At 39.1% G+C, this 16,494-nt stretch overlaps 1 protein-coding gene across 2 annotated transcripts in view; it reads left to right on the forward strand.

The window, feature by feature from the left end:
• Positions 1 to 963: 963 nt before the first annotated feature.
• Positions 964 to 16,494, forward strand: part of LOC145985430 (uncharacterized) — a 153,205-nt gene continuing 137,674 nt past the window's right edge. For both annotated transcript variants that reach the window (XM_083119455.1, XM_083119456.1), the window contains exon 1: positions 964 to 1,239. In XM_083119455.1, the coding sequence (XP_082975581.1) occupies positions 1,014 to 1,239 (226 nt within the window). In that variant the 5' untranslated portion in view covers positions 964 to 1,013. The remainder of the gene's footprint in view (positions 1,240 to 16,494) is intronic.

Genomic DNA, 16,494 nt, shown 5'->3' on the forward strand with positions numbered 1-16,494 from the left:
TGTTGCCGCGTTTACCTACGAAGGAACTCGCGGTCAAACAGCCAATCACGCCCACCGCTTGGGCAAGAAGAGACTACATTACAATCCCTCCTCCCCGAAGCAGCTAGCAGGAAAACAGGATTTTGTCAAAATAACCGTTCTACGCTGTGATTGCACACCGGTTCCGCGACGGCGGAATTATATTAGGGGTGGATAAGAAATATATACAATAAATAATAATTGTTGCGGTAAACGAGATCAAATTTTCAGGAAACGCCACTGTCAAGATTGTGAGCAAGGTAAGGTCCAATGGTATATTTTAAAAGTTTGTCCGCAACTATATTTCAGGATATTTTTTTGCGGGTTACTAGGTAGACAACAATATTTTAAAAATATTTTTGCTAATTGACATTTTAAACGGACTATGTCAGTTTAAATACTATGTCCCGAGAAACTCTGGAGCGAGCAAGTCCTCTGCGCAAGTAGGACTCGAGAGAGCTCGACCAATGAACACGTGAGAGGGGTAGTAAGTGGAGGGGGAAATCGGCTGCAACCAACAGCCGTTTGCAGCAGCGCGCACTGCTTTGCTCCGCCAACTCGCTTTCTCCCCTTCTCTACTGTTATGCGCGGACTTGCTCCATAGATTGCAGACACGGGGCAGCATACAAGTTGTCTTTGAAGCTGGTTTATTTTGCGTATCTCCGAAGTTGCCTCTGGCACTCAAAAACAAAAATCGGACAGGTAGAAGAAAAACGTCCCGGATTTCCCGCCTCCCTCAGGACCTTCCTCAAGCCGAACTACCCCGAGTCTCCAGGGAACTTAGAGAACTTGAAGCGGAAGGGGAAAAAATAACTTTTGGACGTTCCGCGTTGTGCAAGTTCGGGGGTTTTGAGGACCACGGAACGCGTATTGATCTGAGAGAATTCGCCGCCGTACGGATACACTGCAGCCAGCGAAGAGACTGCAGTCAGTTGCAGGACGCGGGAAAGTGCGGACCGGTTCTTGCAGCGCGGTTGTGTCATGTGAGGAAAACCATGGAGGACTGTCTAAGCAGGAGGCCCCACCAGTACTCGAAGATCCGGCCTATACCGACCTCGCCGCCGGATCCTTATGGCTACGTGGAGGAGGACCCTCCTTACTATCCAGGAAAGTACAGGCGGGATTCGCGCGAAATCAGGGGCTGTGTTTCGGGTGAGATAACACCGGGGTGTCTGCCTAGTGTGTTCGTGGGTGTTACGGAGGATTACCATGCGATAGCAGGTCTGTGCGATCAAACAAAACACGCTTCAAACTTTCCATCTTCTCTTCTCACGTACCTTTTTTGCTTTTTCTTGCACTGGGTGCATGAATCCTTTCAACTGTCAAGTCCAAACACGCAAAGACAACCAGTCTTTTATCGCGATGTCAACAAAATACTAGATTCTTTCGATAGGAATAAAACGAAACACTTGCTTTAAAAACTTGGCACGTTCTCAATTTTGTACGATGTTATCGAACGTGCATGCATACCGAATGTCTAAAAATAGTTCGGGGTAGTTCCTTATTTCCTTATCACGTGTTTATTCTTACATTAACTGTAGCGCATTGATATATGCTACGAACATGAGATAACAATTGAAAAATAGTCCGCGGGTCCAACAATGCATACTTACAGAGAAAGTTCGGTCAGCAATGAACAAATAATGCGAAGTAAAGCATGTTCTTAAAGCGCGATGTCGGACATCAACAATTGAAAAAAAGTTATGCGGAAATAAGCCACTGTCAACAATGATACAAGATGATACAAGAATGATTGTAGTGAGGTCAACTCAAGCTCCGGGGGAAATACCATCCTCTTATCTCTTATATTGCAATTCAGAATCTCTTTTCATATTCCCTACTCCTTGCCATGTTGGAGGATAATGACAGTATTTTAGTAATGTTTTGAGCTTTTTGAGAAGTAAAGGAGGCGCATTGTCTCTGAGGATACTTTTAGCATCTCCTTACCTTTTTAACGTGTTGTGTATGTCCCGTGCAGATCCCTTTACAACCATGCATTTTAACCTTTCCCAAGGGAATTTTTACATCCTATTTTAAATTTCAGGTAGGGATTTTAGGGAGAATTTTACAAATTTTCAAATTGGTCATATGTACCGACAAAACCATCAAAATTTTACTCGTTCATTCACTCAATTTCTATTGTATTACAGTTATAACATGATCGTGGCAGATATTACTTTCTTTAGTCATCCCTAATAGTGTAGTGGCTAACGCAGTATCCTTGTATTTAACAGTAGTAGTATATGGAATTCAGTGTTGGGAAGTAACTAGTTACAAGTAACAGTTACTTTTTTACGATAGAAGTAACGTTTTAACAGTTAGTTTGCGACACTTAAATTGCTATGCAAGTGTCGTAAATTATTGACGATTCAGGACTTAAAGTGAGCCGGAATTCAGTTTCTGCTGCGATACAAAAGCCCATTCTTTGATACATTAATTCTTGCAAACAATACAATAGATGAAGAGGTAAGCAGAAAGTAGTTGTACTAAATTTGTGTCCTGTCGGTTGGCAGTCTCTAGATGCCAGAAATTTCAAGGTGACGGGTTTATCGATGTGTCATATTTCGTTTGGTAGACCTGAATTCCAAAGCGATACACACACCTGGGAAGAGTGGTGGATTTCCCAGAAGCGTGAAGATAAGCTTCTAGGAGGAGAATTCCTTCCTATTACTGACAGTTTGCCAGTGTCAGTTGTGTGCTGTGAAGTGTCTCTTGTTTCTGTAGTTTGTTCCTCTGCGACCTTATAACTTCCCCCTTGTGTAAGCAGCATCCGATAGTTTTTTCCTTTGCTATAATATCAGATTAAAATGAAAAGGGGCGTATGAAATATTTCAGTGTTTTTACGAAAGAATTCAACGGTACTGGAACTATCAATAGAACTGAAGAAGACGAGAAGTAGCAAGTGCGCATATGAATGGAAAACAATGTAATTGTTTCCACGTGATTTCATTTATCCAGGGGTAAATGCTTATATGCCAGATGTTCCGGGTTCTAGTTCGATTCGGGCATGCATGTTTGTGTTTGTCCCAATGATAATACAGAAAATAGATAATATTGACATGCATGAAAATTAAGAAAATGTGAATAACGGGGGGTCGTTAGGGTGCCTGACTACCATGCGAGAGACCCGGGTTCGATCCTCGGTGGGGGAGAACCTGGATTGTTTCCACCTGTTGAAGCGGCTCCGGCGCTCACCCAGCGTCGTATGAAGTGGGTGGGTACCTGGAGGAAACTGGGGGGGAGTAAAGGCGGCCAGGGACGTGGTTCTGATCACATCACCCCTAACATCGGCCTTGATCAAGAAGGTGTGGTGCCCTAACTCCACACACCCCCATACGCCTTCATGGCGTTGCGCAAAGCACAGGAGCGCACTTTATTTTGTAATAAATATAAATATACGAAGACATATTATGATCCAGTAACATAAGTAAAATACATGAAAGTCTTCAAAAAATATTTTATTACAATTAATGGTCGATTTGTGTAATTTGGTTGCAAGAAAATTTCAGCAGAAAGTAACTGTAAAAGTAACTTAGTTACTTTTGAAGTACAGGTAACTGAGTTACTTTTTAAATGAGTAACTGTAACTGTTAGTTTTTAAGCAAGTATCTGTAACTAGTTACTTTTTTAAAAGTAACTTTCCGAACACTAATGGAATTATATTCTTCACAAGTTCTTCATTCAATCTCAACTGGAGAAATGAAAAATTACCACCTTCCTTCCAATGTGTAAGTTAAACCGGGGTATTAAGGACCACCAAATTGACATTGAAGAAATTCATCAGGAGCTGTTCAAGAAAACACAAACAGGATGCATTCTAGAATGTATATTTTCTAGTTTACATTAATGACAACACAAACGAGTAGGAATATAATGCAAAGGCAAGAACAACAATGAATTGAAAGGTAGGTTGTATAGTCCCAATTGCCCCTTTGCTGAGTAATAAGGACCAGCCAATGGGGTATCAAGGACCGGTCCGCTTTTGAATGGTACGTCCTTCTTTTTCGAAACACAATAATCTTGAACTACGTCACACAAGTCTTGTTTGTTCATTCCAAAACCCCACCGAGGAAATAGAATGAAGCACTCCTTATGGCGTTTTCGCGCGTCTACCTTTTGGCTGGTTCCGTTTCCCGGTCTAACTACGCAGCTTATACGCCATTTGTGTGCAGAGTAGGTACTATTTACACAAACAAAAGAGGATCACAGGCCGTGCACACGGCTGGTGTGCCTGCCGCTTCGCATTTCTTTGCGCTTTTTATGAAATTCTAGCACAGGATCCTTAATGCCCCGTGGTCCTTAATACCCCGGTTTACCTTATGTTTCCACCTTCGTTATTTTTTATTCACCGATCATTTCAGTATTGGATTTGCATCCAGCGATGTGTGCCCAGAAATTCTTCAAAGGAGAGGGGTAGAAAGTGACTGGGTTATGCCCTTTTCATCAGTCAATATTTGATTTGATTTCAGTTTTAAGTTCACTTTGTGCACAGTAATGCTAATCGGAATTGGACGTATACAGTTTAAAGTGGGATCCGAATCACTATGTGCCTTGAACCCAGGGCCCCTTGAATACAAGGAGATGACGTTACCACTACGTCATCGGAGAAACCCCTCATCAGTTAATAATATATCTTACTCTCTTTACCTGCATTTCACATTCTTCTTTTGGGAAAGTGGGCCAAAGACAAAAAAAAAAAAATGTCCGCCACTAAACTCCGATGTTTACGCCATTGAATGTAAACTAATATTTGCACATGTAATTATACATAAAAAGAAATATTACTATTAAAAAACTTCATAAATTAACAAAGATATAAGAGCATAAATTTTGCAAACATTCCTGAAATTTTACACATGTTGCTATTATCAATCATGGAACAATTTGAGTTGAATGTCTAAATGTGAAACGAGTAAGGAACGTTAAGCACAAGATAAAGCCGATACATTTCATTTAATTTGAACAATAATCTGGAGTTCCGGGTTCAATTCTCGGTGGATGTAATTTGAGTGCTTCGGATGACACCGAAAATAATATGTACAGTAGGATCCACAAGTATTGCTCGGCAAATTGTCCATGACTACTTTCATTAAGTTCTCTCTTGTATTCTGTTAGTTTTTAAGGAATGCATTTTTACATATGTTGATGCAGAGGTTGCCAACAGCCTATTTGGCGTTTTGATCGATTTCTTGAAGCTCTCATTGCGTAAAATAAAGAGAGTAAACTTGGTGATGGACAATTTGCTTGGTAATACTCATGGATCCCACTGTACAGTCCCAATTAACCTATATTTTTAAAATTACAAAACTATCTCCCACTTTCGTCACTATATTTGCTTCTTTCTGACTGAACTTTCTCACGCTTGTGCCACCATAAATATAAATTTATGACGAAATAAGATTGTCATTGTTATTACGTTTAACTAAACCGACCAGAATCTTTTACTTATACGCAATTTGTAAGTGCAAAAAACATTTACTACTGAGTGAGATAACAGTAAAAAAGTTTAGTGAATTTAGGCTTAGGCATACATAACTGCATGCTTACACAATCATCTTTATAAATGACAAGGCAACATTTACAATAGCTTAACTAATCTATTCATATTTTCAGTTAACTGCAGAAAAAATTCTCTCATGCTACATTATACATAATTAGTAAGTTTGCATTTTTTTACTAATCAATTCTCTTGTAAGTATTGAATATCTTTCACAGCAACAAGCTTGAAATTCGATACAAATATAAGTTGTTGACCAATAAGTTTTCAAGTCTATTTGAAGAACAGTTAGGATTGCTAAACGTTATTGTTCAGTAGCGGCGATTACGAGTGCAAGGGGGCGGTTGTCCCCCAGTTTTTGCCATTCTTTGTCCCCGCACTATGGCCTCTTAATGATAAGCTTAGTCTACCAAGACAAAGTAAACTGTTCTTGTCCCCCCATTTTTCATACCCAGTCGCCGCCACTGTTTTATAGCTGCAGTGCAAATGAACTGTTGTCTGCGTTTAAGTTGAATCAACAAATTCTTTCATTCGCTCTTGTGCAAAAAGTACTAAAATACTAGAACGCGAAATAAGTCGTGCAGAAAAATTCTAACTTAAATTGTTAAGTAGGAATGCAAGGCACTATTTCCATGCTATATGTTGACATTATGAATACTTGTAGTCTTCCACTTTTCTTCTTCCTTCATCAATGGTTTAAGTTTACCACACTGCATGTACACTATTTGAATTTAGTATAATTTTAGTATGTACACTAAATATTGTCTAGAACATTCAGCGTGACAAAGTTCGTTCAAATTTTCCTTGTACGGTCTGGAGATACCATTTACTTCTGACTTTCAGAACAGGGTATAAATTGTAGAAATTTCAGTAAACGCTAAATCTCTACAGACTGGTTCTTACTCGCTCATTTGACTGCACCTAACCTATTCATAAGATAGTAAGTGGTTATCGTAGTTACATTACAAAGGAACGATTTCTTACAAAAACTTAAATGGGACGTGTCTAATCTTATCAAAGTTCTATGTATCATGTAAATAATGTGTGTGCAGAGTTTAACGTGCTTGTCTATGAAGATATACAAGTTGTTTCGAATTATTGTTTAAGTTTTGCCAAACTCTTATACTGCTAATGAATAGTACTCTTAACAGCAGGACTCTCTTTATATATGCTGACAAGATTTTTTTCCTGAGAAAATTTTCACAGGGTTTTAACTCAGTAAGGCGTTGTGAGCCCTCTGGACGGCGCTGGTCGCAACGATGAGGATGAATCGTTGTAATCGTACAATTCGTGTTACATTTCAGTAAATCCTGGATACTGGCAGGAAATAAAAACTTACATTTCACGGTCACCTGGTATAGAATCAACTTAGAAATTCTTGCTTTGGCAAGACGAAGTTTTGAACATATCGTTTCTAATAATACCTTTCATCTGTTCTTGACTTTAGCATGCATAGGTGAATCTTCACAGATAGCGTGCGAATAAAGATTCCACAGAAGCTCCATCTAAAGAACGATTGGACCGGAAGAAATAATAAAAGAGGTCATCCTATGAATTCAAAGAGCTTTTGTCCAGTTTCGACACTGGTCGATTCTTCAAGAGCGGGGTCGCTGAATTTGTCTTTCTCTATTTATACACTGCTGTGCATGACACACGCCATCCTTGCAAAATATGCTTTTTTCCTCTCTTCAGAAACATAACGGATATAAGAAGTAAAAAAAATATTAAAAAATGGTTCCCTTGAAAAATATTTGCCTCTTTGTTGTACACCCGCCGGCGACGCCAGAGAGAAGCTAGGGGTGTTCCCCGTTTGCTCAGTCCATTCCTTTTATTTTTCATGATAAAGTCAAGGAGGTAAAGTCTACATACCGTTTTTACAACGCGTTCACCAAATAAATATTTAATTTATGATAAAACATTTAAATGCTGACCAAGGCAAAATTTATAGTTAAAAAATATACACTAAAAACGTAACGTTTCCCTCTAACAGGGTCTTCTTCATAGTATTACTTAATAATTTTTTTCTTAGTGGTTTATCTCATATTTTTTTTTAATTGAGTGTCTATGTTACCTTTTTGGAGCAGAGTGTCCTGTGCTGGTCCCTTTACAAGTTTGCACTTTTAATTTGTGAATATTCGTCTGAAGAAGGCCCTGTTATGGAAACGTTACGTTTTTATTGTATATTTTCATACTGTAAATTTTGCCTTGATTAGCATTTTAATGTTTTATTAACATGGAAACAAGGCTTAACAGGATTAATTTATGATGTATAAATTATGTTGAATGAAGTTAAATTTTAGTTTAATTTTTAGCTTTGAAATCTAAGTTATTTTGTACTGCAATTCGGTAATAATTTAAAATAAAATTGGTGCAATTTTTGTATTATTTTAATACGTATTTAATGTCATTTTTATACGTACAGAAATTTTTACGTTGATAAAAGGCTGTAAAACTCAGGCAACTCAAAATTTCTAACAATATATATAATTTCTCTACGTGAGAAGTGAACAAGTATCCTTGATTTGAATATGCAGGCTACTATTATTGCACATTAAATGTGAAATGTTAACCAAATAAGATCACGAACTCTTTTTTAACCACTATTATATTCGAACAAAATATCCTTTTCTGTCCTTTCTGAAATTTACTTTCCATTTCCTTAATGATAAGATTGAATGTCTTCCATATAGCTATCAACGTTAAATGTTGACAATATTGACCAAGAACGCATTTTTTATGCACACGGTGTCATATAACACAAAATTTCTCTCCTTGAATGAGAATTTCGTCTCTCCGCGTTTTTTTTTCGGAGAAATTTCGTCTTCTTACTCTTAAGTACAGTACTGAACCCTGACAAAACTTTCTTTAGACACTAACTTGTATGTAAAACTCCAGTTCATACTGGGTTATTCGCGGAATTATTCGCTTTAATGTGTAAAATTTCGTGTTATTCCGATAAAATAATCAAATTCCGAAACATATTTAGATAACACTGAACTCCATAATCTATATATTCATCTACTTGATATTATTAGAATCATTAATCAAGAATACTTGAACAGGCCATGGGATAGGATAGAAAAGTTAACAACGTTCTTTTTGGGAAACCTGATGGTAACAGGCCTGTGGAAATGTCAAGACGAAGAACTGATTGACAATATTAAAATGAGTCTGACGGAAATTATTGAGGATGGGCAAGAGTCAATTGATGTTGACCAGGATAGGGACAGACGGGAGAGTTATGTTGCGCGGAAATAAACCGTTGGGATTAGGGATGCCATAGAGTTAGTTATTTAATTTATTTTATACACTTTGCTTTCAGCTATGCTTCTGTGCATGTTAAAATACGTTTGTAGTTATTAATAGCTCGTAATGGTATTTTTTTGAGTCAAACGTTATATTGAGAATATCGTAAATACGGATGTCATGCAGTTAGAAAATTTCTTGGGTTTATATCTAATGCTTTCCGTGTGAAGTTTTCGTGTATGAACCTACAGTGAAATGTGAGTTCCTTCCTTAGTGTATTTATTCTCGTTTCAAATGGCTAGACTTGCTTATGTCAGTCACATGTCAGATTAAAACTTTGCTATTCTGGATAAACTTGACGAACGGAAACCCACTAATTTAACGTTAACCTTCTTGGTAATTGTAGAAACTGTTAAGAACTTCCTGTAGGACATTTAAAAAAGCTAGAAGAGTCCCGTTCGTTCGTGGCCCTTCTCGACATCTATCGATATCTCAGGAACCGTACAAACTAGAGATGCATGCAGACGGACAAGAAAGACTGAACTCCATGGCAGAACACACTCGTCAAAGCCAAGGTCTGCGAAGACTGCTTTTCGTTCGGTCACGTGTAGTCAGCGTATCGAGCCCTATTGTCGCTGTTATCCGGCTACTTTTGACGGGGGTAATGCCACTACAATGAAAGTGTGATTGTGAAAATATTAACGTTATCAAACGCTAATAACTTGCGACTTACAATTGGTACAGTATGCAACCTATATACATACAACCTTTATAAATAAAACCTCTAAAAGGGGTTTCTCCTCTATGTACTTTCATGCTGCAGGTTGTAGTTTCACAAACTGTTATAAGTTCAAGCCAAAACATACAATTTACACTAATTATACATCTTTACTCGATTGCCACCAAACTGTAAAAGACACGGATGAAAGACGTAAATCAACACTGTGATCTTTGAATATTTGACAATTGATCTTTGAATATTTGCAATCAGATTTTAGCTAACGTTAACCGTTTTCAATTTGTCGTGAGGAGATTCCTTTGTAACGTCACTTAGTTATGTCAAGCTATAATAACTAACGCCATGCTGCTTTTAAGGTTAAATAATAACTCAAATCACTCTAAATGAATGCTGGGATAATGCCTTTCATTAAGGACATGCACGCTTCCCCATTTCCCACATTCTTACACTTCTGTTGCGGTTGTCTTAATGGTACGAGTAATCTACGTTAATTAAATAAAACAGGGCATCCCCAATGGCATATTATCCTTAAAATCAAGGGGCCTCGGGTTCGGTTTCGGGTGGAGACGCATTGAACAATGGTTTGATTTGATTTGATTTGATTTAGTTTATTTTACTTCGCGTTTTGTGCCTCTTGGCTAATTTGCGAAGATGATGATGAGTGATGAAATGATGAAATGGATGAATGGACATTCACAAACAACCAAGCCCGACCGGGATTCGAACCCGGGACCCTTGGCGTCGCAGCGCGATGTGCTAACCACTCGGCCACAGGAACAATGGTTTCAAGCCTAGTTTTAACTGTAGGTCCATTCTCGATTACCTGTGTTTTGTATGTCTCATAGTTATTGGGGTGCCTAGGGAAAGGGTTAATAGTAGTCAAAACCTTCCTGTTTCACCCGATCTTCCTTAGAACGTCGCACCCTTGGCTAATAAGTCATAAACCCTTTCCCTGCACATTTACTGTGACCCTTTCGCGAAATTCAGAGCCCTGTTATACTGCATAGCCAACATTTCTCGCCAGGGAGGGGATAAATGCGCAGTGACACATAGAATTAGCATTTTAGACGAAATTACTTAGTTTGGAGACCTCCGGTGACGCAACACAACACAGAAACATTTAAGGCAGAAGCAGCCTTGTTGGATGTAAAATTACATTTCTGCGCTATTCTCCCCCCCCCCCCACCCTTCTGTGCCTGCTTACGATTCATATGTATGCGATATCAAGTTCCTGCGGGACTTCATGCAGCGCATGCAATGGGATAAAATTTCTCCTTGACCTGTTCTCCACGACCTCCACATTTATCTCGCTTTTTCCTACACAGCTTCATTCGTTCCGTTTAAAGTCATGTCTCTTGCTTTTCTTGTCCCGCTGCCAAAGTTGGTCTCGGTGCTGTCGATAAAAGGAATGTTACTTCCGAACTTATTTCCACAGGCCTTCCTACCTAGAGGCACAACAAAACCATGCAAAGGGATTTGGATATTTAAGTTCACTTTATGCAGAGATAGGTTAATCGGAACTGGACCTACAGTTTAAAAGTGAGATTCGAACCACTGCAATGAGCTTCCATCGGGTATAGAGCCCGGACCCATTGATTACATTACCACTACCCCAAACGAGAAAAGCACGCATAAGAAACTAGAGAATCGAGACATGTAGTAGAGAGTGTTTTGTTCTGTCTCATTGAAATTTGTTTACTCCCTCTAGATCATCGTTTCTCAACCTATGGAGCGCAACCCACTGCTGTGTCCCGAGAGGGCGTTTGGTGGGTCGCGAAGTCGGGCTCGAAATTTTATTTACTCTGTCTTAAAAGCCTATTACCGTTAAATTATTAACATTCAGATCCAGATTTTTAGATTCAGACTTAACAATGTTTTGGATATCTTTAAGAGGTGAGTATCCTGAACTTCTTTCGGATGAGGCATTAAAGTTTCTCATGCCGTTCTCCAACTCATATTTGTGTGAAAAGGGATTTTCATCTCCGATTCAAGTGAAAAGCCATTACGTATATAGACTTGACGCGCACTCAGATTTACGACTTAAGTTAACCACCATTGAACCGAACATATCCCAGCTTATGAGGATAAGCCGGGATATTCAGTGAGTAAAAAGAAGAAGTCAATTTCAGCATGTGTGTTTAGTTAGACCTTCTTTTAAATTACATATTTACTTTTCTAGAAGGAAGTATGTGTAATTTGGTTAATCAAGCGAAAAAGAGAGCTTCTTAAAGTACTCGATGTTAGCAAAAATATGACTATAAACAAGGTGCACACCCATACAAGTAATTCTGCCAGCGCTCATGCTTATGAGTCCCATGAAGTGCAATATCCTTCAAGGTGGGTCATGAACTGATAAAGGTTGAGGACCACTGCTCTAGATGCTTGCTTGCAAGATGAACATTCTTCTATATTGCGCTTTCGATAATAAGCACAGATACATCCGAATGAAAAACTCAATATGCTGACCAAGGCAGAAATTTATTTTATTATAAAACATAAACTAAACGTAACGTTTCAACCTTCTAGCAAGGTCTTCTTCCGACTCTGCACCAAGTACAAATGTAACAAGGTACAAAACAGGACGATATATATACACAAACATTACTTCCCTCCAGACTATTAGAAGTTGCAAAACAACTTCACAACTTTCTAATAGTCTGGAGGGTAGTAAAGTTTGTGTATATATATCGTCCTGTTTTGTACCTTGTTACATTTGTACTTGGTGCAGAGTCTGAAGAAGACCTTGCTAGAAGGTTGAAACGTTACGTTTAGTTTATGTTTTATAATAAAATAAATTTCTGCCTTGGTCAGCATATTGAGTTTTTTCATATCATGGAAACAAATGGTGTTACAATCGGAATGACCTACTAGTTGACTGTTTTCCCTTATCATACCATAATATGTTAATTGCCGGTGGCACTTGTACGAAGAAAACAGGGCACTACGAGATCACGTCAACTTCATGTGTGTTTCTTTGTTGACGATATGAACGAAGGTCTGAGTCGAGAACAGTCATCCGAACTGTTGCGTGACGGAGCGACACGCGGTCTTTCTTCTTTATCAAAACAAACTATCAGACTAAGGCAGGGGAGACGTTATAAAGACCGCGTTCCTGATTAAAAATGCCTTGTATGTCAAGTTCACGGTGTTCAGAAATTTTCAGCCCCATTTTTTCCCCCAACATTGGGATTCCTTGCCATTTAGAAATGCGTTTCATGGAGTTGACATGTTTATCAGTGCTTCAAAATCATCATCTATACTCTGTCCCTGGTATCTCTGGAGCAAGCGACCGAAAACAAGTCTCTGCGCAAGTAGTGACGCGAGACGGCTCCACCAATGAACACGTGAGAGGGAATGGGATTGCGTGGAGGGGGAAAGCGACTGCGGTTACCAGTCTTCGTAGCAGCGTGTACTGCTTCACTCTGCCCACTCGATTTCGCCCCTTCGCTGCTGCTATGCGCGAATTTAACTTTCAAGTTCCGGTTACTATACTATGTCCCTGGCATCTCTGGAGCGAGCGAACGAATATGCGCAAGTAGTGACTCAATAGGGTTCGACGACGAATGAACACGTGAGAGGGAACGGGATTTCGTGGAGGGGGAAAATCTGCTTCGAGCAGTTTCCTGCAACGTTACTGCTTCGTTCCGTCCATTCGCTTTCTCTTCTTCTCTACCGTTAAGCGCGGCCTTGCCCCAGAGATTATCGGAATAGAGTGTATACCGGGTGGCCAGAATTAGTTACCCAACTCAGAGCCCTTTGTAGCCTGCTTGAGGCATCGTAGAACTCTGAAATTTGGTGAATCCACTATGCAGATCCTGGGGAAGAGAATGGCGATACAAAAAAAAAGTTCAATTTTCCGCCACCAGGTTGAAATGTGGCGGTGTACTTCCATGATGGGTTGTAATAATAACGTAAACTGCTCCAATTGGTTATGGATTTGCCCTTACCTTGCAATAAACGAGAGATTATTTTCTCGCAACTTCCAGTCACTAACAAATGTCTTTCTAATTCATAACTCGGCTAAATCGCTTAACGTGATTATTTGTACAACCCATTATGGAAGTACAGCGCCACATTTCAACCTGGTGGCGGAAAATTGAACTATTTTTTTTCTTTTTTTATCGCCATCCTCTTTCCCATGGTCTGCATAGTGGATTCACCAAATTTCAGAGTTCTACGATGCCAAAAACAGGCTACAGAGGGCTCTGAGTTGGGTAACTTTAATTCTGGTCACCCGGTATTCTACAACCGCTACGTTGTATAATGCCGGTCTTCAGTCCCGTAGCGAGAGGTAGGCTAGGAGGCTGAAACATAGGCGCCATGCACCGATGGCGCCATTCAAACTTTTTTTTATATATAACTAGAAAAACAATCAAAACGACAACAAAGTCAACAAATCCTGGAAAGGAAAAGTCGAACGGCAGAGAAATCGATCCTGGAACTTTGCAAACAATCTGACCAAGAAAGTCGAGATCTTTGTGTCCTGTTAAAACAAGACAAAAAATAGTGGCCTGGGAAGGCACACACACCACATCCTTGAATCGGAATTTGTGCAGTGTAAAGGCTGGATCTTCACCGTTAGCCACAAGTGATAGAAAAGCGCAGCCAGCCAATTTCTATGGGCCTGTGGGGCTCGAGCCCACCCAATAATTTGCCTGTTACATTTTTATTTTTGAAAATAAAGTTCCCGCGCTTAAGAAAACAACGTGTTTCATTATTATACACCTAAAAAATTCTCAGCTTCATTACTGGCGGTTTCCAAAATATTTCATAAAAAAAATTGTTACATCTTTAATATGATACTTTTCGGGGTTCTATATCTTTTACAATATCTGCGGTCATATTGTTATTAGGAAAGTAAGGAAGGAAAAGGGCTTAGCCACTAAAAACTCTCAATCTAGGCAAACAAAAAAGCACCGAAAAATAAAAAAAGAGGCACATCTTCGAAATAGGCACTTCTGACAAAAATAAGCAAAAGCAGCCACTAAAAAAATCATGTATTCCTTTAGAAATGTCCTGAAACTGTTTTTAAACGTAAAAGCCTACATTTTTTGGCCAAGGAACAAAAAAAAAGCAATTTAGGACAAATCCTCAGCCTGCATATCAACGAAATTTCTCATTTTTCCAAGTTTTGTAACGAGGCAAAACCTATCAAGAATTTTCGTAATTTCATGCATAACAAAGCTCTTCAACTTATATATTGTTATTTCGACAGTAGAATTCAAACTTTCAGTATTATACAAATAGGCGTTCATCGCTCCTTTTGCCAAGAACAAGAAAATATGTCGCATATTCCAGTTTACAGACCAGTTCACATAGAACTAAGCTCTGAAAACTCACAGAATCTGTCATATTCCTCAGTGCGATCCCAAATTTCATTTTTTTATGCAAAAGTAGCTAATTTTGCACTGATTGACGAAATTACTCATTTTTCCCAGTTTTAGGAGGCAAATCATATCGCGAACTTTCGTATTTCCATCCATAAATAAGCTATTAAAACTCATATATCTATTCTGTTATTTCGACAGTAGGATCCAAACTTATTATACAAATAGGCGTTCATCACCAATTTTGCCAAGAACGAAAAAAATTGTCACATTTTCTAGTTTCCAAACCAGATAAAACTTATCGAGAATTTGATATTTTAACAGAGAACTAAGGCCTTAAAATTCATGTCATTTTCTCAGTGTGATCGCAAATTTCATTTTTATGCAATTGCATAAAATTATAAAACAAGTCTCATAGTTCAGCCAACATAATATTTTTCAAAAGTTGGCACCACTGGAAAAGCGTGAAATTAACAAAATACAAACGGAAGGATGACGAGGAAGGATGACGGAACGTCTACAAACACAAGTGGAGAGGAAGCACAAAACGGTCCAGCTTAGTCCTATTATTATCCGTAGCACTAGTAAAAAGAGCCATAAAGTGGGTATGTGCCTCCTACGAGCAATATTATTGATTAGTCGTGATGGCAGCTCCAACTTTTTTATCCACGTCACGGAAAGCACACATCTTGCCAACGTGCAGTTCGCGAGAGGAGAGAAAGATTTCCAGGAGACGCGTGAGAAATATTACAAGGGCAGGCAACCGTGTGCCATTTCGCCGCAGTTAGCAGGCAGTCTGCCAACCCAACTCTTATTCATGCCTTCCGCCGGGCCGTGACAAAAGTCTTCGCTGGAAGAGCCTTTGTTCCAGCTCCAGACATTGTTGGTTTCATGAAGCAGGAATTTCCATACAAAGGCCAAGTTTTCCGTAAGAACAAAAATCTACGACGGGCTTTGCTTTCCAACCAGACGCAAACTTTGTATCGTTCGCATTGTTCTTCGAGGAACTTATTTGCATTGTGTTCAAGGAAGGTAATAGTTTCTTCAGGTGAGTCAGTCACTTGCTTCTAGACAGAGATGATCCTTGGGCGTCAAAGTGAGGTGACTTTCTGCATTGTCTTCTTCAACCTGTACTGTAAGAGACAGACTTCTTTGAGAGACAAAGTCTATGAAGAGAGGGGCTGTACAGAGAAAAGGCCAGACTTGTCAAAATCTCAACTCGAAATGTGAATTAGGAAACGCTTCTCTCTGTCTCGTACACAGTTTCAAACGGCTACCTTGTTCTCGGTATAGTCTCGAGTTAATAATGTGTCTCATTCTCGTCTCAAGTTGATACTGCCTTTCTCATTCTCGTCACAACAAAATCCATTCTGAATAACACATTTCAGTTACATTCCTCCCACCTCCTCCTCCTCTTAAACGCAGAACTGAAACCTACAAAGTTAGAGACAACTTCTTCCATTTTTTTTTTCACATTCATGTTTGATCTTCCAGCCAATCCTTTGGAATTGTATCATGCAAAGCGAGGTAACTTTTTATACCAACATTTATTACTGTGTGACGTAATAAGTTTCCTGCAGTAAATATTTATTCTCGAGATTTAAATGCAGTCCATATTCGGTATTTTTTTTCCTCATGGTGGGTGTCCTATGTGGGTTTACATGTAG

This window comes from Lepisma saccharinum, chromosome 3 (assembly GCF_977018435.1).
Source record: "Lepisma saccharinum chromosome 3, izLepSacc3.1, whole genome shotgun sequence".
NCBI classification, from domain to species: domain Eukaryota; kingdom Metazoa; phylum Arthropoda; class Insecta; order Zygentoma; family Lepismatidae; genus Lepisma; species Lepisma saccharinum.